The sequence below is a fragment of the Solanum verrucosum genome, unplaced genomic scaffold (assembly GCF_900185275.1).
Source record: "Solanum verrucosum unplaced genomic scaffold, falcon-dt-bn FXZP01000032.1, whole genome shotgun sequence".
Taxonomy (NCBI): domain Eukaryota; kingdom Viridiplantae; phylum Streptophyta; class Magnoliopsida; order Solanales; family Solanaceae; genus Solanum; species Solanum verrucosum.
Genome location: NW_026020569.1, coordinates 3309786 through 3332998, shown reverse-complemented (window position 1 = coordinate 3332998; position 23213 = coordinate 3309786). Strand labels below are relative to the sequence as shown.

Genomic DNA, 23213 nt, shown 5'->3' with positions numbered 1-23213 from the left:
GAGTGTAATTGAAGAAGAAGAAGAACCTTTCAAGACACCCAAAATAAGCAGGCAAATGAAGTAAGGTAAGAAACGAATGAAGTTCCACACAGAAGTAAAAAAACCCCTTGGAGGTTCCATTCTTATTCTTCGCTAAATCAAGAACCACTCGATCTTTACACAATCACTAAGAAGGTACAACCCCTTTTCACAAATCAATTCATCTTGGAAAATGGAACCAAAAATCTCGGATTTTGCTTCTCAAAACAACACTTTTTGGGGGGAAATTGAGTCTTCCGTAATATGGATGAAGATTTGGATGTGGGTTTTGAGGATTTATGAACAAAAGTTGGCTAATTGTCACATTATTGAAAAAAAACAGTTACCAATGCGTTTTGAGTTTGCAGAAAAGAAAATAAAAAGATTTTTCAAAAAAAAAAAGAGTTGATGCCGTATAGAAAAGGAACACCATTAAATTATATTCCTTCATTATTCTTTTTTTTTTTTCATATAAAAAAATATAAATGTATAAAATTTCCAGCGTTGCTGAAAGAAACAGCCTGGATTTTTGGGCTTTGAGATTCAGACAATTCAAAATACTTGGCCAAACATGCTATAAAATATTTTAGATATGTCAAAAATTGTACAGAAACCCTTGAGGCTTGATTTATATGTACTAAAAAAAATTAGCCTTCAAAAAACTATATCAACTATAAAATATTTTCGATTATATTTTAGTGTTCAAAAACCATACGAAAACTTTTGATTTCTAAATACGACAAAAGTTTTTGTTTGGCGAAACACATAAGAGTTCAATTCACTCAAAAACATACTTTGACTTAATAACGTGGATGTTGGTTGCCAGAAGGGGATCATTCAGATCTACACTTAATAATACTTAGACATCGGAGCCCGTGCTAGCACAGACTCAATATGTATTATTTTTTATTTCAATTTATGTGACAAAGACAAAATTAAAGAGTTAATCAAACTTTAATATTAATTTAAAATAGTTTAAATTTTTAATTATTGTTAACTATGGTAAAAAAATTTTTATGTCTTTTAACATTCTAAATTGCTAATTATTGTTGTATGATTTGTAATATCTTTTACGCAATTTTGAAATAATAAAGGTTATTTTTTCTTCTTTCTCAATTTATATGGTACTAATAAAATTTAGAGATTCAATCAATTTTTTTTGTCTTTAAAATATTGTATTGTTAATTACGGTAAATTATTGTACTTTCTAAGTAATTTTCAAATAATATATATTATTTCATATAAAATTTGAAGAGTTAATCAGATCTTTTACATATTTTTATATCTTTTGAATATTTAAGTAAATAATTATTGTGATTTATAATATTTTATACAATTATTTTAAAAAAATTAAACAACAAACAAAACGAATTCATCATTGGAAAATTACCAAAGCATCCTTGAATACATCAATAATGGGTCCCACTTTTTGTTTAAAAAAATATGCATATTGGAAGGATATTTTTGTCCAAAGTGGAAATAGAATAAGTATAAAGCATTAAAGTCTTTTAAAATTTTAAATTGTTAATTCTTATTGTATGATTTGTAATACTTTTACGTTATTTTCAAATAATAGAGGCCATTTCTTCTTTCTCAATTTATGTAGTACTAAAAAAAAATTGAGATTCAATCAATTTTTTTTGTCTTTGAAATATTTCTAGTTGTTAATTACTGTAATTTATAGTACTTTCTAAGAAATTTTCAAATAATATATATTATTTCATTTGTCCCAATTTATGTGTCATCGGTAAAATTTGAAGAGTCAATCAGATCTTTTATATATTTTTATATCTTTTAAATAATTAAGTAATTAATTATCGTGATTCATAATATTTTATACAATTATTTAGTATAGTAAAAGAAATTTAAAAGAAACAAACAAAACGAATTCATCATACAAAATTACCAAAGCATCCTTCAATACATCAATAATGGGTCCGACTTTTTATTTTCAAGAAATTGCACATTCGAAGGATATTTTTGTCCAAAGTGGAAATATTGTTTAAAAAATGTGTATTTATTGAGATTTTGAATGTTTTGTGGGGTAATAGGACGCACGCAAAGTTAATGTGTTTTTTTGAAAATCTGGGACAACTTCAAGTATCACTTAATGTTTTTTCTTAAAATCTAATTTACTTTCGTAAACTATGTGTCAGATCAAAATCAGATTAACAAATTCAAAAGGAATAAGTAATAAATAGTTCATACAGTAACATATTTATTATTTAATTAAATAATAAATATGTAACTGAAACTCTTGTTAGTTTTTGGTTGAATGCTAACAAGATAGTTACAATGATAGTTACATTGTGGCTTATTATAAATAGAATATGATGTTGTCACGATGAAAATAATTATATTGATTGTTGGAAGTAAGCTACATTATAGTTTCAAAGTTGAATATTTAATTATTAAATGGATCTGTATTTTTATGTTTGTGAAAACATTTTATAAAATGAAATAATATCAGAGTTCCGGAAAAAAAAATTACCATATGTATGGAGAAAGAAATATTACTCTCTTCGTCTCCTTTTAATCGTCATGTTACGTTTTTGAAAGTCAATTTTACTATTTTCAAAGGTAAATTAGATTATATTAATAATACATTTTAAATAAAAAAAATAGATATTCAAAAACTATACAAAAAGTACTATAAATTGCAGATTTGTGTATATCAATATGATGAAAAATACATTGTAAAATGTTAATCAAAATTTTTATGGTTTGATTCTAAAAATTGAAATTATAACAATTAAAAGTGGACGGAATAAATAATAAATATTATCTAGAATTGGCTGGTCGTTGTCCTAATTGGTCCTCGGGAACACCAAAAAGATAAATAACAATAATAATAATAATAATAATAATAAAATAATTGTTCTGATTGGACTTTTAACCCACTTCACTTGCTTCAGTAAATATAACTAATTAATATAATAATAATAATAATAGGCTAGATATCGAAAGTCGTAATATAATACCCGGAAAAAACTTAGTACTCCCATAGTTTCTATTCATCACTCGCCATTTTAGGGTATGTTTGGAAAAGTCACCTCATAATTGAAATTGGTGTACTAGTCTAGTACTTCCTCCGTCCCTATTTACTTGTCCATATTTCCTTTTTTAGTTGTCCCTATTTAGTTGTCCATTTTGACAAATCAAGAAAGGACAACAAATATTTTCCTATTATACCCTTTTTTACACTTCTTGAAAATTGTAAAAGTGTATGTTGTTTCCCTCCAATTTATTTCACTTGAATTCAAATAAGTGGTTGTAATTTTGAAGTGAAAAGTTGTCATAATGGTAAAATTGTAACTTCACTGTGCTAATCATTGTTGCCTTAATCTGTGTGTCATTTCTAAAGTGGACAACTAAAAAGGGACGGAGGGAGTAATTACATTGATATATTTGGTTATCACAGTATAATTACATATATCATGTTTGGATGTCACGATGTAATTACACATGTTCTGTTTTGATGCACAATTGCAATCATAAAATTATAATAAATTTTAAAAATAAAAATTAATTATTTAAAATTTATACTAGACAAATAAGAAACTTTATAAATGACATTAAATTAAATATTTAAGATATATATTCTTTTTTGAAAATATATTAATTAATAAACATATTTTCTATAACTAATATTATGAAAAAATAATTGATTTATATTTTTTCAAATTAATATATTTCAATTGAATTGATCGTAACAACTAAAAGTATGAAGGTTCTACGAATATTGTGAAATGCATGTTTGATAAAAAGAGTAATATATAAATAAAATGTTATAAATTATTAAATGTTTGACAAAAATATAATTTATCAACTCTAATTAAAAAATGACGTGCAATGTAGATTCAATATTACTAAAACAAATGAAACTGAAAATATAACATAAGTTATAAATTCAAAACAAAAATTTTAACATAATACTCTTATAACAAATTTCAACATAGCAATAAATATGATTTAGTTTTAGTTTTTCTTAATAAAGAAAACGTAAGTCTATAACCTTACTTAACAATAAATTCTATTTTAATTTAAAAATTAGAATATAATAAAATTATGCTAATGAGAAAATAAACATGGCATAAAGAAATAGATAATACGAAAAAATTACATAGAATCACGTAAAGTAAGGTTGAGAATAAAAAGAAAATGAAATATAATAATAATAATTAAAAAAAACTTTTACAAATTTTTAGAATAATAAAAATAAAAAAAGAACTTAAAATAATAGAAGTAAAAAAAATTAAAACAAAAAAAATAAAATAGAAATAAAAAAAAGAAATAAAAAGTAATCAAGTGGTAATTACCAGCAATTCACAACCTCTGCCTGTGAATTATAGAGTATAATCACCCCCTTCCAATTACATCAATTATCTGCTAACCAAGTAATTACATGTCCTTCCAAACAAGACAAGACAGTATAATTACACCAAATTCAATTATCAATGAGTCCTTCCAAACAGAAAGTTTAGATTTCACGTGTGAAAATATGAGAAAAGAAAAAGAAGTCGATAAACAAAGAAAAAAGTTCTCTGACTTTTTTTCCCGATTATATTGTAGTTTATTTTTCATAGTTGCAAAAGAAAATCAGGCATCATTCATAAAATTAAATTAGAAGATGAGTGAAAAAATAAATTTAATTATCAAAATAATAAATTTAAATTATTCGTTGAACTGAAAAAATAAAAATAAAAACTCATGCGTGAAAAAAATCAAATATATCCCTTAACTTTGCAAAAGAATTGAATAAACTTACATGAATTTTTTTATTTATGTCATTTATGTAACGGTAAAAGTATATGTGAGTCACTTTTGTTAACGTATATCAAATCATTTTCCCTTTTAAAAATGAGTACTACCTTTGTCCACTTTTAATTGTCATAGTTTCCATTTTTAGAGTTAAACGATAATAACATTTTAGGATATATTTTTTAATTATATTGATATGCGAAAATTTGGAATTTATGTACTTTTCGTATAATTTTTGAATATCTAAATTTTTGTTTAAAATATCGAATTAATGTAATCTAATTTAAATGTGAAAACTAGTCAAATTGACTTTTGAAAAACACAACATAACAATTAAAAGTGAACAAAGAGAGTAATTGATTTAGAAAAATGTCAAAAAAACATTTATTTCGGACAAAAACAAGTAGTCTGACTAAAATAAATTTAGTTCAATAAATACCTACCTAGATCAAACATTTGTCAAGTGAAGCTACGCAAGGAATTGATTCTAGCAAGCTTTTTGGTACTTGTACTAGAAGAATATAATATGCTTCCTCATATTACCTGTCAGCCTGAAATTCTATGGAAACAACTCTAAAGGGTTTCAACTTTTTCAGTACAAAGGGAACAATATTAGCAGAGCGGATCAAGAACGAAACTTTCCAGGCATCCATTTCTCTTTTTTTTAATGACTGTGGTGTTCGAACCAGTTTTCGCGTGCCTAGACTAATTCCACAGGGCAATAGGTGCCAATAAACTGTATCCACCAAGATTAGGATGAATCAGCTAGTGTTTTCTGTCTCGGCTGAGTTTTGAACTAGCTCTCTCTTTAGGGAGACATTAGACTGAATTCATTCGCAAAATAAAGGGAGGCATTGTATAATAATATAATGGAGTGGTTCATATAATGGAAGTGCCAGAGAAAAGATGAATGCTTGAATCCAGAATAGAGGTGAAAAGGTAAATGGCACCAGCCTGATTTTGCATTTTAAGTCAATTAACTAATGTTGCTTTACACAAGAGGAAGCATATACTCTTAGTTGAAAGCAGCACAACATATAAACAATGAGTAGTATACCTTTGAGTTGGATTTTCAAGAGCAGACTTACACACACAAACAATATAAAGTTGTGCTTATCATGTTCCTTTTGTCTGAGCAGTAAAAATTTCTTCCCTGTCAAAGGGCCTGCTTCTTCTAGGAACATCGGCTATATTACAGAATTCAGACAAGCTTTTCCTGATTTGCACTCTTTTCTTTTTTTCTGGTGGGCGGGGGCCAAGAATGCTTAGATCAATACTTGCACCATATGCCTGTGTAGACGAGATGACTGCATCATAAGCCTTTGTAGAAAGACTCAGGCCTTCAGATAGAGCTCTCACATACAACTCATATGCTAGCCTCGGCTTGCCATCATTCGCAAGAGCCTCAATTAGCATTTCATAGCTAACCTCATTGGGGGTTATGTTTTGAGTTTTCATACGCTGAAACCACTCGTATGCAACACTTTCCATACCGTTCCGAGCACATCCACTGATAATAGCGTTGAATGTAACAACTGTAGGCTCAACTCCAGTAGTAACCATCTCCTTGATGATAGAATCAACTATGTTAAATTTCCCTTGAGCAGTGTAAATTGATGCCATAATAGTATAGGCATACAAATTTGGCTCGATGCCCACTTTGATCATATGTTTCCAAACCTGAAGGGCTTCATCATAGAGCTTGCCTTTCTCTAGAGCACTGAGCAACGCTCCATAGGAGATAACTGTCGGTTTTTCACCTTTCTCTACCATTCTCCTAAATATCTGTACTGCAGCAGATGTTTCTGAAGCCTTGGAACAGGCAACAAGGACGGCATTCCATTCCCTACTGCTTGGTTTAAGCCCCTTCTCTTCCATTTTATTCAGCAACCTAACACCCCATCGCCAAATACCTCTTTTTCTGGCTGCACTCAGCAGTATGTTAAAATGAGAAACTATCAGTTCATATGACATGTTGTTTGGTTTAGGCCCCTTATCCAACAAATCCTCATAAATTTCAAGAGCTGCCCACCATTTTTTCGCCTTACCCATCAACCAAATAATATGGTTGCAAACGGATAGGCTAATCTCTGTATCCCTCTCTCTTATCCTATTATACAGTTCTTTTGCTACAACATGATGTTCTTCACGAGTACAAGCCCACACTAGACGTTCATATTCTGCACGACTTAGTTGGAGCCTAGCCCTATCCATATCCGTTAGTAGTTTCAGAACATTGGTGTTTGCATTTTCACCCTTTACCAGCCACTGCCGCATCACCTGGTAGCAAATTCGAACTATGAAATTCTCAAGCTTGGCAAATTCATCCTCCCAGTTTTCTTCCTCAATGTTTCCTATTTCACCATTTTGATATTTCTCTCGTGTCTCGACAAAGAAAGTTATAGCACCAAATCCATCTTCAAGTCTCCGATAAGCAAACAAGGCAGTGGAATAGGATGCAGGACTAGGAGAGAGTCCCTTCTTTGGCATCTCCCTGAAAAGATTGAGAGCTTCAAGTTCCCGACCTTGTTCTATATAAATTCTCATTAAAGTATTGTACGTCACAACATTAGGCTGCACTCCTTCTGAAACCATATCCTCCATGACTTTATCAACAAAATTATACTTCCCCGCCTCTTTTATGGCGCCTAAAAGACTGTTATAAATGAACACATTTAAGCTAATAGAGCCAATATTGTCCTTGCTCCTCCTGCTTAACCACTCAACAAGTGCCATAGCAGAGTTCAGCTTCTTATCTTTACCAAAACCTCTAATCATAGATGAGTAAACTTGAAGGGGCAATTCAACCTTATCCTTAAGAACTTCATCTACCTCATCTGCAGTTTTGACAAAGTGCAAGCTCTGTGCCAGAGCTCGAACGTCCACCTTCTCGCCTTTTACTCTCCCTGCCTCATACTCCTCACTTCCAACATCACCATATTCAACATTATTAGTCAAGTCCCCCTTTTCCTCCAATTGAAGACAAGTGAAACCCTCAACCCCACCTTCCCCACTAGTGAAAGATTGTGAATTTTGTTTTACTACATCACAATGAATATCTTTCTCTTCAGAGGCTTGTGTCAAAGCAAAAGAATCCTTCTTTTGGGGGCGAAAAGGAACGAATTCTGTTCTCAAACAAAAATCTTGATTTCTAAACTTAGGTTTATTCCTTGTAGATACATGATCAGAGGTAGAATTATGTGGCAGAGAGTATGCAAGAACCCAACTTTCAGTTCTCCGCCATGTAAAAACTGAAGTAGAAGATGAAGCCAACTCCTGTTCAGAGATAAGGCAGTTTGTTCTTGAAGACCAGACATTTAGATAAGGCATTTTGTTCAGAGAAACTTAGCAACAGAACAGATGGAAATAAACAACCCAAAATTCAGATTTTAACTAAACATTACATTGATGATTGAGTAACCCCACAAGAGAGCAATTATAATCTTCAAGAATCAGAAGAGCATACCTTGAAGAAGAAGAAGAAATTATAGCAAAATTGAAGTTGGCTCTTACTGATTTTGGAAATTTGGTTTTCGACCATTCAAATTATTGCTGATGATTTCAATTTGATAAGTTAGTGAGGTGTACAAGTAATCTGAGGCTGAGAAAATTCTGCTGACAGGAACACAAATGTCGTAAGGAGCTTCAATTGACCCACTGGGCTACAACAAATTAGTTGGTTGGACTTCTTACGACTAATTTGGGCTCAAATGATCCATACCCACAAGTTTACTTCATTCTTTTGGGCTACAAACCATTTATTACGCATACAATTGTACCTTCTGATATTGTCCTTTGACAATTGCGTCTATGCCTTGTGAAGCATAAGTTCTTTAAAAAATAAGGGTCGTATCCGAATATACTTGTGAGATATTATAATGTAAAAATAAAAAATTATGCTTCATGAAAAATTGTTTGTTACGAGGACACAATTTAAAAGATAAAAGCACAAAATAGAGGTAAAAGTGCATATAATAACCCTTTATAGAAGCCTCAATATACAAATTTACACCGTTAGCAATTAGGTCAAAAATATTTGCAGTCTATCCAACATGCATAACATATACATGTATTATATATTTATCCTCTATTTATGTTTTAAAAAATATAGATTTTGAAGTGGTAAGTGTTAGGATCGAAATAAGCAGGTGTAACACGGAAGCTAGCAAAGCAAATCTCGAAAGACCATGAGTAAGAAGACAAACGAGAAATATACAAAAAGAGATAGATTTAACGTGGTTCGGTCAATCGACCTACGTCCACAAAGGAGATGAGCAGTCCACTATATAAACATGAGAGTACAAAATATAGAAAGAAATAACCTCAACCAATTCTCTCGGAATACATGGGAGGTTCACACAAGTGATAACGTATCAAGCTTGTGACCCACAAATTCTCCCCCTAACCAAAACTCTCAAAGCCCTTAAGACTACATTGTGAATGCTGATTAAGTTAGAAAGAACAAACCTCTATTTATAGAGTCCTAAACCTTTTCCTACAAGAAAAGGACTAGCCAATCCAAAACTTTTTCCTAAAAGGAAAACCTATTTATGGTAAGAAATTCAGGGCAAATAAAACCCAACAGTAAGAATGGAAGATGCCCAGTTTTTGAGCCACTTGTCAAATATTTAAACTCGTTATTGTAACAGAAAAACAGCACCTGTTAATGTGAAAATTAAATAAAACTTGGATCAAAAAAAAAAATGTACTCCAAACTTAAACACAAAAATACTCTATCATAGTGTTTTACCGATCGAAACTTTTACAATTAAAACTCTATAATGATGTGTTGTAGTTCCAAAATTTTGATCCCTTGATGATGTGACACTTGCGCATATTATGATGGAGTTTCAAACAAAAGTAGTTTTATTTATACTTTAATCTCTTCTATAGTTGTACGGTCTTGATTAATTTTCTCTTACGTTCTCACCAAACTAACATAGATCAAGATTCAGCCTAATTTGCAGGTAGCATGAGTGACTAATTAAAAGGCGTAGCCAAAATCTTGAAGGGATTTTATTCTTGGATCTCCACACGTTTTAAGTTCTATAGTATTCTTGGATCTCCACATGTTTTAAGTTCGAAGTACCAAAAAAACAATAATCATAGGCCAACTAGGTAGAGATCAAGAAATGAGTGTGTAATTGTTCATTTTTATATGTTATCTTTTTAGATTTTAATTGCATCTAAGTAAGTTTACAATTCTTCTCTTATTTAATGTTTTTTTCGAAGTCAACTATTCAATAAATGATAAATATGCTAAATTCAACCAAGTAACTTTACAATTTTTGAAATGCATTTTGATTACTATTTAAATTTTTGAGTTTGATTTTGGAGCCAAATTTTTTCAGGATGAATTGATCCAAAATTTAAAGAAATTCAACTTTTCCCACCTTAGCTTTCCTACATATTTTGTGTAAAAAATATTTTTTTTATAAACTCTTAAAGCAAATATGACAATGTCACAAAAATTCAAATTTCATTACTTCAAATTGATCTAAATATTTCTGTTGAATCTAGTGTTATTTATAATAAAATTAGACGAGAAATTCCTAATCTTAATATAGTTGCAGATATGACTATCGACATGAACTTTAGTTCTACTTCAACAAAGAAAAACATGATAACATCATATTTTATAGAGTAGTGCAATGGTGAGAGTAATTAATCAATATATGAAGTAATTACAATGATCATTAATTATTTATTAGTTTTCCTAGGTTTGTCATATATCTATTTTCAAAACTAGTTTACTATCAAGGGTATAATAGGAAAAATATTATAATTTTTGTAATGATTTTATGAAATGACAAAAAATATAAACCAATTATTTATAGTAAGAATGATATATTAAAAAACGGAGGGAGTTCTAGTTCCAAAAAATTGTTTAAATGATCAAGAAAATAGTTTACTTTGGATTTGGCCAACGAAGGAATCTGCAAATATAGAATTTTTTTTGAAGGCGTGGAAAAAGGAATCATATCTAAATCTCATCTAAAAATCTTTGACTTATGCTAGAAGTTTTGAGGTCTTGAATTTGAAAAAGTAGAATAACTTACATTATGCTCTCTCAATATCAAAATAAGTGAAATTGTTGAGGTAATGCATATTCATTAAGAAAAAAAAGTTTAGGAGATAAAATAAATAGGAGTATCACTTTTCACTTTTGCCCTTTCAAATATTATCAAGCAATTCTTAAATGAAAAAAAATAAAATTCAACGCCTCTTTTGAAGTTTGAACAATTCACTTATTTTGAACTATAAAAAAAGACTCAACAATTCACTTATTTTTTTACTATTTTAAAATGGAAGGAGTAAAATTTTGGGTGTAGAGTATAGACTAGTGAATTAATGAATTCTATCAGATCAATAATTTAAATTTTAGATACGTCTTCAATTCATCTATCACATTTCACGTATCCTAACGGCTGTTAAGTTGGTTAGATTGAATAAGACACATCAACACTTGACACTTACTAAATTTGACAATGTTTGTTAGCACAGAGGACTGACCTAAAATCTGAATCTTTTTTTTTTCTAGTCCATGCGGAGTTATGGTAAATAGTCAAAATCTCATCTCATTAACCACTATATTTTTTCAAATAATTGAGCTATCTAAAAATATTCGTTTTTTAACTTCTCTTACCAAATTTGTTATTTAATCATTATTATATATCATAGACTAAAATCAGGCTCAAATAGACAAAACGAACATGGAGAATCTCTAAATTATATTTGGTTGATTAATTGTGTAGTTATATATCATATCACTTAAAAGTTGTGTCTAATTAATTAGATCATCGAGTTCCATTTTGCAATAATTGTTGGCACAAAGGAACAAAAAATTGCCATTCATGTAACATGCAAATACAAGACAAATAAGATTTTATTGATGCTGCTTGTTGGAGAAGGCTATCAAGAACCATCATTTTCTTTTTGGTTTATTTTTTAGGCTCATCTATTGAAGTCTGACTAAATTTTTTATTTATATCGAAAAATTTCTAAATTGTTTCTATTCAAAATTTGAATATGAGATCGCCTCTAGGGTTGAAGACGAAGGAGTAGCACAATTTTTGTTGATGGAAAACAGTATTGTATTATGAATAGATTCATAAATCATTTCTTCCTTGACGTGTATAAGAAAATTGAAGGACGCATTATTGATTCAACATACTTTGTGTTGTAAAATCCAAACGAAAGAAAATAAATAGGAAAAATGAAATAATGGGCCGACAAGAATCCTTCTTTTTCCAGACATGAGATTATGGGTCCTATGAATTTTCCCAAAAATCGATTCAAATGCTTTCTTGTTATTTCATGCATATTCCAAACGAACATGTGGAAGCTGTCCACTCCTAGCTGATTTACTGGGTTTTGTTTTTTAATTTCTCTTTTTTCATCTTTTAATAAAATTATCTTCAAAATGTTGCTTTTTAAGCAATTGTCATGCACTATGGAGACACTCTTATCTCTTACCTAATTTGAATTATGGGTAATTCCAATTAACATTAGAATTTTTTTAAATATTGGTTGGAAAGAGAGCTGATTAATTAGCTTGTTAGTCTAGAAAATATTTTACGCACAAAAGTATGCACGAGATTAAAGCTATCCAAAGGTTCAAGATTTATAATTACGAGTTCAAAATACGTATGAGATGCATATATCTTATCTTAATTTTTTTTTTTTTTGTTTTTTGATAAATTATTATTTAACTAGACAAAACATCTAGTGGTCTTTTAATTATAATGTAATAAAATCATGATTGTGAACAAGTAAAAACAAGGGGAGGTTTGGCCTTACCGTACTTTTGCTTAATTCATTTTGCAAGTCGAACGTAATAAAAGTTGTGGATTATTTATACGCTCAACTTGCTCTATATTGATATAAGTAACGAAAAATTCTATGGAAAATAAATGAGTCTACCGATGAAAATATTTTTACGTTCAATTAATTTACGCATATTGAATTAGTTCCCAAGAACTGTCAAAGTTTTTTTGACTGCAAAACCACTCCCATCTGTGGGAGAACTGTCCCCATCAACTAACTGTAAAACTTGGTTTTTAGTCCTTTGAAAATGATTCTTCCATGTATATAAAAGGAACTTTTCAATGAGAGAAAAAAAAATGTGTGGTGGTGGTTGAGGAAGGAACTAATTAATTAGAGGAAAAAGCTTAATTAATTTGTATGCGTTTTGTCGTTTGTAGCTTTCTTCATGCACATGGGAAGATACCTTTGATAACCACCGAATTTTCCCCAAATTGAACATATAGAGAGTATAGACCAAATTAAAGGCATTTCAATTTATTATTATTATTATTATTAATTTAAAAAAGGCACTCAATCATAACCCTATCCCTCTAATATTAAACTTAGAACAACTAATTGGGGAAATGATTAATTCAGATGACAAAGTAATTAAAGGAGTAAATTAATCTGTTTCATAGTCAATTAAGTATATTTCATTTGACAATATAATTGTAATTAATTAAATAATCTTTTCTGTCTTCAATCTTTACCAATCTAAAGCTAGAACCAACTCCAACTTCCAACCTGTATTCAACTATAAGTGGATTTAATTAAGATTATATTCCTTCAAGTTTTAATAACGTAATACGGAAACTTTAATTAATTTAATATTAGCATATCAAAAGTGTCCAAATTGTACACGAAAAAAAATGAGAATATTAAGGGGACACCAAGTTAACAGCATTGAATAGAGTTTTTTCCCCCTCAATTTTGACTATATATTGAGATGTATATAAATGGATAAGGTGGGACGACATTTAATGTAACTCCAGTACGTGGCATTAATTGTGTTTATCTTAAAACAATATAATTATTTGTAGGAAGGTGAAAATGAAATAAGCTAATTCCTCAAACAAAAACGTATGTTTATGGAGAAGTTAGTTAAAAGCATTGATGATTAAACTAGTCTTAGAAGTATAGTTAATTTATTTGAAGAAAATGAGGCACCGACTAGATTAATATAATGTAGTGCCTCTAATGTAGCAGAAGCTGCCACCCACCCATGTGCCCCAAAATCAGCATATATTTGGCAGGCGCCCCAAACTAAAGAATTTATTCACGTTTAATATTAATATTAATCAAATATATATATGTTATTTAACAAGAGTTATAGGATTAGAGACAAAGTTATACAAAAACAAAATGTGAATGACTTCCATGACAAACAAGATAAAAAATAAAATAAAATCAAAATGGTTTGAACATGAGAAAAAAGAAGTATATAAAGGTATTTGTAGAAGGTGTGAGGTGTTGGTAATAACAGATTTTTTAAAAGAGATGGAGGTAGAGCGAAGATGAACCGGAGAGAGCATGATGTATCTTAAACTTGCTTAGGACATGTCACGTGACTCTAGATATATAGAACAATTTGAAGGCAAAGATTAGAATAGAAGAGTAGTATAGGTAACCATATATTATCAAAAATTTATGCGGGAAAGTCGTGAGATCGGACTAGTCTTATTTCTCCTTACTTAGTATTCCTCCTAAAATAAGTGTCGCTTTAGAAATTTAAGTAAAAATTATGTACTTCAATTCTTTTCAACTATGCTCTTATATTAAAGAAGTTATTCTACTTAACAGTACTCAATTCTCAAAAAAATCTAATAAATAAGAGTAATTAAATAAATTATATCTTGTATTTATTATTATTCTTAATGAGATAAAACGATAGTTAGAGGGAGAATAACATTATTTAGTATTCACAAATCTTATTCTTTTTGTAAATTTTAGTTTAGAAATTAAAACCCCATTTTTACAGAGAGAAAAGAGAAAGAGAAAGTTGTAATATCATATATACTTGTGCAAATGAGCAAAGTAGTGTCAATGACAAATGTTAATGCCGTTGAATGTTATGAACTAGCTAAGGTATGTCTCATATGCCTTTTCGGTCCATTCAGAATAATTTTGCCTTTGAACAGTAAATAAGGATGGGTATAAATAATACTAGACTTAAATTGCTTTAGACAATAATATCTAACAACTCATTTCAATGACAAATGATATTAGGAGTTCATGAATTTAATAGCTAACAACTCATTTCGATGTTTAAACAATATGTTGTTCTTTGGGTAAAAAAGTGTTCTATGCGAGTTTCTAGCGTTGAGAACACCCTCAATTTGCATGAGAATGCCCTTGAGTTGATTAACATGTTGAAAACATGGTGGATTCGTGGACTAGAGTAAAATATGACTATCTAGTTTACTTTTTTTTTTTTATCTATGTATGAATAGCTTGAATATGCTAAATATTTTTTTGACCTACAAGTTGTTCCAACTACAACTGGAACTGGACTATAGGTTGTTGCAATGGCCATTGGAATTGGAACTGCAACTGCAACTGAGGATTTGAATGGTCATTAGCTTTTGGATGGGGATCATCATGAATCAGAGAATTTGTGAATATATGAACGGTAGAATATATCTTTTTCAATCGACGGTATAACATTTCTGGACGTGGATCATCATGAACCGTAGAATTTGTGAATATATGAACGGTAGAATATATCTTTTTCAATCGACAGTATAACATTTCTGCATGTGAATCATCATAAACTGTATAATTTGTGAATATATGAACGGTAGAATATATCTTTTTCAATTGACCGTATAACATTTCCTGTAATATTTTCTAATAAAATAATAAGCATATATAAGTGATTGTACGTTACAAAACAATACAAATGTTTAAATCTCTTTTATTAAATATAGTTTTGAAAACTTTTTTCAATAAAATCAATTATTATATAAACTATCAAGATTATTCTAAAAGTGTTTTAAAATAAAATTAAGATTTTACTTCATTGAATATGTCAATTAGAGTATCATTTTTTTACTTATATAATATTTCATAATTCTTTTAAATACAAAAATCAATATTATAGTGATTGTTACCTTTATAAGAAAAGTTAAGATAATATTTTTAAAATTTAATTATTTGATAATCTAATTAGTTTGAACTTGAAATGTTAAATAAAACATCTCAAAGAATTGAAGACAATCTTACGGGATCAATATTAAAAATGGTTAATTCAAATTGAAGTGAGTTAGAGAAATTAAGAAATAAAAAATAACTGTAAATTTAATTGTGTACGATTTTTAATACATGATTAAATTAATAATAAATTTTCAAATATATGTACATAATAATTAATAAGAGATTAGCAACAAACTATTTAAAATAATTTGATTAATGCTGCCTTCATTCTTTTTTGTACTACTATTTTGAAACAAATATTTATAGTATATATATAACAATCAAAAAGGAACAAGTAATAATAGATACATACGTTTTTAAATCCTACTTAGTTGTTTCTTTTATGTATGTATCTCCTTCATCTGCGTTTAGTTCTTCGTTTAATCTAATCTCTTATTGGAATTTGTTTCTTTTTTTGCGCATCTTCAATATGTTTTTGTAACTGAATTTGGGGGTTATTCCTCTTAATAGTGCTCGATTCTCAAAAAGTATCTAATAAATAAAAGTAATTAATTAATAAATTATATCTTGTATTTATTATTTTCTTTATGAATATAAAATTATGATCCAACTCTGAAATAACACTTATATCTAGGGATAGATGGAAAGTAGTATTATTAAGTATTCATGTATCTTATTCTTTTTTTTACTATTATATACTGTATTATTTTGTTTTGTTCATCTTGTTATTTTATTTTTAATCGCACGTCTTTAGAGAATTGAGAGTCTATCACAAACAACTACTGAGAAATATAAATAAAATCTACCTTCATATTTTAACTTTAAACTACAAGTGTTAATTATTTGATGGGTAAACATGGGTGCAAGTGTATGTTTTTTGGGCCCACATATGTTTATCGTTAGCTATGATAGTAATAAATAAATTTATTGTTAAGCATGTTGGCTACTTTTATGTCTTTCTCAGTTTGCTACTATTTGTCTCCCCTCATGAATTCATCCCTATATATTAACTATCCAATTCCTCCACTTTCTTTATCCCACTAAGCCTTTCTTAACAACTTATTGTATTTTTACAAGTAAAGCCAATGATGAAGTTGAGATGCAAAAAGTTCTTCAGAAGCAACTCAAAGGTGGTTGCAAGTAGTAATGCCACCGCAGTTACTGCGAGTGACGCCAAATTAGGTGGTGAAATAAAATGGGAATTACGTCCAGGAGGTATGTTGGTACAAAAGAGAGAATGTGCAGAGAATGATGGAGATTCTATTATCACTCTTAGAGTCTCTACTGTTACTCAATGCCATCACATTTCTATACAACCAACTTCATCTTTTGGTAAGTTTGGCTCACTTTTACTAGTACATAGGTCAAAAATTATTTTAACTATCACGTCATAATAACCCTTTTCTTTTTACTTTTTGGGGGGGGGGGGGGGGGGAATTGTGAAAGCTAATGTTTTGATTTATTAACTTCTTTCAACAATAATTCCCAATTTCTAACTTTGGTTTTGTGTTTTGATCGAATTTTGACCGATTTTTATTACTCAAATAGTACTCAGGTTCAACATGTAATTTGTCAAGTCAAACACAGATATAACTTGTTGTCCATTCGTTTAAACTTAATTAGATTGTTGCATTATTCTAACGTGTGATTTATTGATGACAGGAGAATTAAAGATGATACTGGCAATGGTAACTGGTTTAGAACCAAAGGAGCAAAGACTATTATACAAAGGGAAAGAAAGAGAAGATTGTGAACACTTGCACATGGTGGGGGTGAAAGACAAAGACAAAGTGTTACTCTTTGAAGATCCAGCTATCAAAGAGAGGAAACAAGCAACAAGTGGACATGTCCAAGTCATAGGATCCACTTATCACACCATTTGTGTCTAAAAATATTAGTGTGTAATTTTTTTTTGCTTTAAAAAAAACTAACCCCTCCTCATCAAGAAAATGAGTGATGATGGATCAAGAATGGTGATAAGTATATGCTCACCAACTTGCCCAAATTAGATCAAGTTGTTGTGTTTATGGTCTGTAATAGCAAATTTTAATTTTATATGCGATCCCAATCCCGTGGTAGCATATATGAAAATTAATGTGCATCTCGATTAGGTTATCGAGTTTGTAAATGTTACTATACTAATTTTAATTTTCTCAATGTTATTTTCTACTGTGATATTTTATTATTTTCACCGCTATCGAGTTTAGTTTGTAAATGTTACTATTATTTTGGTTGACCACTATACACTTTAAAATTAAATGAAAAATAATTATTGACTATGTAATGAGGGATTCTAACCATTTATTTTTTTATTTATTTGTTTTCCGAACTTGAACACCAAATCTCTTAGGGCTCGTTTGGTTGGAAACAAGCTATTTCAAAATTAATTATTTCAGGACAGTTATTAATTCACTCTAAATGTGAGATTAAAATAGCATTACAATTTCAGAATAAGTTATTTTACAATTCTATCCAACTAAATATAAAAGAAAATCATCCTAAAATTAATCCACATTTTAATTAGTATCTCTTATATATCCCTCCTGCCAAAGAACCAGGTAGATTTTCGTTTGGGGCCTCCTACACGGCTAGGTCGAAAATAAGGCACAAAACAATGGAGTACAGGCGTGCATAATTTAATAATTAATAATGAAAAGTTGTGCCAAAAAGAAGAGAGAAAAAAGTCCCTACAAACAGAATATAAATATCACATACTTAAGGAGGATTGATAAAGAAGAAGGTGAATGGAGTAGAATTTACATTTTCTATATCAATCGGTCCCTATTTTACTAGTGAATATAGTATAATATAATATAATGGTGTTTGTTTTATAAGTTCACGCGTGATGCTTTGTTTTTAAGAAGCAAGTAGGGACCCCAAATTCACTAGCAATTTTGCAAGTTGATTATATTATACGTACTAGTGAATTGACAATCTGGAAAGCAACATTATGTTATATTATTGGTAATGGGTCTTAATTGTTTTCTATTTTAGATAAGAGTTTGGTGTTTGACGTTGTTTGGACGTCAGTCAATTTCTAACTAATTTAATTACTTAATTCTGCAATTTCCTCTCACTTAGATATATAGAAACCTTGTAAGTTTTCTATCGTCTAATCAATTAAATGATTTTTTTCTTCTTCAAGCCTGTCGTACAATTTCTATTTTCATGAAAACTAATTGTCCTTGCCATTGGCATGATGAAGTGCTAATTAGTGATCCATCTTGAGTCTTGACATATCTTAGTGCATGAACGAATTATTGATCCGCCTATTCATTAATGTAGTTATTTAAGGAAAAAATTACATAAATTTTATTAATTTAGGTCTTAATTAATAAGATTTTTGATAGTTTCAAATATTACTTCCTCTACCATATTTCATGCTTAGGATACATGAGTTTTGTATTTGTCGAATTTTAAAATCGAGATACAAATTTTATTTGTTTAAATTAGTTGGTTGTAACTGATTTTCCTAATAAGAAGAGTAAATGAGGATTTTCATCATACTTGAATAATTAATTCTGGAAATTTAAATTAATCAAATCCCTTAATATGATACAGAAATCAAGGAGTGTATCTATGTTTGATTTATTTTATTTTATTATTATTTGAAATAATAAATTTATTAATATTATTAGTAAAGACAAAAACATGTATATCTTGGTCAGGTAATTTGATTAATTTCGTTTTATTATTCTTAAAATAATAAATTCATTAATTTGATTTATCTATTATCGATATATGATGTATCCAACAAACTAAACACTTAAATATATGAGTATCATACAAGTACATTCATATGTATCATAGAAGTATCTGATATTGATTCGTGTATTTGTTATATGTGTTTAGTATTAATTTCACGTATCTATTTATATGATATAATATTAATCTCATATATCTATTTATATGATCTAATATTAATTTCATATATCTATTTATATGATCTAATATTAATTTCATGTATCTATTTATACAATATAATTTTAATTTCATGTATCTAGTATTAATTTGATGTATAAAGTATCAATTTCATACATCATATTCAAAAGCATGTATCTCGGATACATAGTAAGTATATTCATATAACTGTGTGTATCTAAATATGAAATGTTACTAAAACACATGAATTTATAAACAAATCATGACTATAGAGTATATGTCTAATAATTAATTAAAAAAAGTAAAAAAAATCAAACTTTTTCCTTTTTTTAGCATCTGAATGTTTTTCTCATAGATACATATAATCTTAACTCAGATACATGAACTCTTAACTAGATACATGTACACCTGATGTTATCTAACATTGTTGCGCTTGATGTGTATCTAATGTTGTATTTGTTCTGCTAATTAAAGTTTGACATAATCCTTCCAACTTGATGAAGTCATTTCTATACTTAGATCTATTCTCGACTTGAATGTTGTCGGATGAAGAGTCAATCTCGGCAATGAGAAATTCGTTAGTGAAAATAAACAAATAAAAGTCTGATTTAGTATAGTATTGTTAATGTATATTACCTTTTACAAGAATCATCCGATTTTAGGAATGATCAACTATTAATGTGCTTGAGAAACATTAAAATAAAAAAATATAAAACCTTATTTGTAAAACTTTTAAAAATTGAGCTTCATAACATTATGAACTTTAACTGAGATACAAAACCAAGATACATGAAAATATAATTATCCAATATTATATTTAAGGGGTTTGTTTATGTGATTAAATTTTTTAAAAATATATGATATAAATATTAAAAGTAATAGTAAGTGTAATTAGTTTAAACCAGAGATAAATATAGTATATATATGATAATAATAATAATATACATTTAGTTAGATAGTTTTGCCCTTATTTTAGTTTGATCTTATCCGCATATTTAATAGGTTGCCATGAGGCAGGCGAGACCAAAAGTATTTGACAGTTTATGTTGTTTGTTGTTTGGGCTTAGAAGATGAAAGGGTTGTCACCATCGAGTGGCCCAATAACAGCTTAATGCCATTATTTGATATGTTCACCTTTAGTCCTTGTTGGTATTTTTTCTACAGTTTTAAAATAAAACTAGCTATTCCTGACAAAATTGCCTTACGTTGCTACCTTGTTTCACTTACTCTCTTTCTAATATTTGTGATGTTATAAATTGTCATCTTACGAAACGCATTAATAGAATCCGAATCGTAATACAGTTAAACAAATAAACCCGGATATTCTTAAGAGATGCAAAATATTTTTCTCTATGATAAATTCTAACCACCGTCATGTAACGTGAAACAGATTTATTTTCTTAGCCCATAACGATACCAGGATTAAAGTTAAATAGAAAGACAAGCTACTGGGTAACGCTAATAACCGGTTATGATTAATTTTTTAAGAAAAACATTAACCCGTTATGAATAGTCTCAACCTCATGGATTTTACCAATAGTGTAATTTTACTGTATCAAATTCAATATTTGAAATTTTACCAACATGAAGTATCAAATTATGAAACTTGATCCGAGCATCACCAATGTGGGGTAGGAAACAAAAGAAAAAAACCATAGAGATTCCTACAGCGGAGACAAATTTTATTTTTGAAACAGATCCAGTGATTAAGATAGTTCATTATTTTTACCATTAGTCTGATTCTATCTTTTTTTGACAAATTTATAGCAAGGATAAATACAACAAATTCACATGACAATATTCATTTATTAATCACATGAGTTCACTACAAGGAAAATTACAGAAAACATACTATAAAAACATGGAACGGCACTCACAACATACAACCTTACAAAGTAGACACACAGACAATTTATTTTATGCAAAAAAATTGCAATCCTTAATAATTACTTAAAAGTTTATCTATGTTTATTTATCTTCAATTTCAATTAATTTGGAGAAAGGTTTTTTGACTTGTTGTTTAGGGACAGTAACAATAAGGACACCATTTTCCATGGATGCCTTGAGTTGATGTGCCTCTATATTTTGTGGAAGACTAAACTTTCTGCAGAAATCCCCTCTGTTACGTTCCACTCTATGCCACTTCACATCTAATTTCTTCGTCTCATCATTTTCATCAACTAATTCTTCTTCTTCTGCTTTCCACTTTCCACTAATTTTCACTACTCTTCCATTGTCCACTTCCACTTTCACATCCTCTTTGCTAAGCCCTGTATGTTACCAACAATATAATTAAATATGTCCTCTTTCAAACAATTTATACTCTATTATAATACAAAAATCACAAAATAATTTAATTTCAAAATTCACCAATGCTGCAAGTTGAGGCTGAGGTTGGTTATATATACATACATGTTCAAATTTTACTGTTGTGCTCAAGTCAAAAATTATATGGTTACACAAATTAGAAGTATATGCCATAGAAGTAGTCCAAAAACATATATAGCTCAATCAATCCGTCCAAATTTGGATTAACTACTGACTCATTCATTTATTAGCTCAACCAATTTTAGCCAAATCCATTAAAAATTAAGTTGATATTTATTCAGTAAATCTATTTTAACTCGTTTAAATTAATACCTGGAAGGTCGACGAAGAAGCAATGAGCTTGAGGCGTTTAAATTAATACCTGGAAGGTCGACGAAGAAGCAATGAGCTTGAGGTGTTTCTTTCCAGTCAATTGGAGTACTCAAAACAGGACACATATTCATCATCCCAACAATTGGATCACTGCTCCTCAATAAGCTGCACATATTTGACATCTTCTTTTTCACACTTAAATTAACTAATTAATTGTACTTCTTTCTCTGTCTGTGGAATAAGTGAAACTTTGCACAAGTATATATAGTGGGTGAAAAAAGACGGTTCAAATTGGTCTTGAAACTTCTTGACGTGGAAAAAAGAAAAACATCTAGCATGTTCATTTATAAATAATAAAAAATACTGTTTGGATCATTCTAAAAGCTTCCATCTTCTACTAGTACTCGTATTGAGTATTAGGAGGTACTACCACTTTCATCTTATTGATCCATTAAACTGCCACGTGTACAACTTCTCAAGAACTGCTTCTTTTGATTAAAGAAGTAAAAAAATAAAGAAAGAAAAAGAGTCCTTTGCAAAATGACATGTTTTATTTTTCTGCTAATTGGTGGAGTAGTATATTTATTTCTTTCATTCAAAAATCTATAAGTTTGAAGTATATAGCAAAAGGCTCATTTGAATTCAAATATTATTCTCTGAGTTCTTGATTCATCAGAAAATATGACGCAAACTTTACATGCTTATGTTTCTTCTTTGAGTAAAATTTTAGGAATAACAAATATAAAAATCATATTGACGCTCTATAACTATAATTTTGTTATTTGTGTTTTATAGGAAACATAGTTTGCTATGTAGTATCTAATTTGTATAAGTTGCAGCGATTGGTATAAATCAGATGTTTGTGTATATGAAAATTGCATTTGTACATGTATATGTTCTTTGTGTTAGGCTAGAGTGGCGAGCTAGATTAAGAGAGAGGAGAGAGATGAATT

The 23213-nt window shown here is 29.2% G+C and overlaps 4 protein-coding genes across 4 annotated transcripts in view; 1 reads left to right on the top strand and 3 right to left on the bottom strand.

The window, feature by feature from the left end:
• LOC125811031 (uncharacterized membrane protein At3g27390-like) overlaps positions 1-23213 on the bottom strand; it is a 112987-nt gene that overhangs the window by 3990 nt on the left and 85784 nt on the right. Inside the window, exon 2 of the mRNA XM_049490519.1 lies at positions 27-238. Within this exon, the coding sequence (XP_049346476.1) occupies positions 27-120 (94 nt within the window). The 5' untranslated portion in view covers positions 121-238. The remainder of the gene's footprint in view (positions 1-26; positions 239-23213) is intronic.
• LOC125811028 (protein LOW PHOTOSYNTHETIC EFFICIENCY 1, chloroplastic-like) lies at positions 5865-8140 on the bottom strand. The gene has a single exon (XM_049490517.1). It carries the CDS (start codon positions 8107-8109, stop codon positions 5896-5898), a length of 2214 nt encoding a protein of 737 aa, XP_049346474.1. The 5' UTR covers positions 8110-8140; the 3' UTR covers positions 5865-5895.
• LOC125811048 (BAG family molecular chaperone regulator 2-like) lies at positions 16773-17737 on the top strand. Its single transcript, XM_049490538.1, has 2 exons — positions 16773-17070; positions 17401-17737. Exons 1-2 carry the CDS (start codon positions 16824-16826, stop codon positions 17625-17627), a joined length of 474 nt encoding a protein of 157 aa, XP_049346495.1. The 5' UTR covers positions 16773-16823; the 3' UTR covers positions 17628-17737.
• On the bottom strand, positions 21417-22555 carry LOC125811050 (18.1 kDa class I heat shock protein-like). Its single transcript, XM_049490539.1, has 2 exons — positions 22310-22555; positions 21417-21890 (listed from the first exon to the last, which is right to left on the bottom strand). The coding sequence occupies exons 1-2, from the start codon at positions 22440-22442 to the stop codon at positions 21589-21591; spliced, it is 435 nt and encodes a 144-aa protein (XP_049346496.1). The 5' UTR covers positions 22443-22555; the 3' UTR covers positions 21417-21588.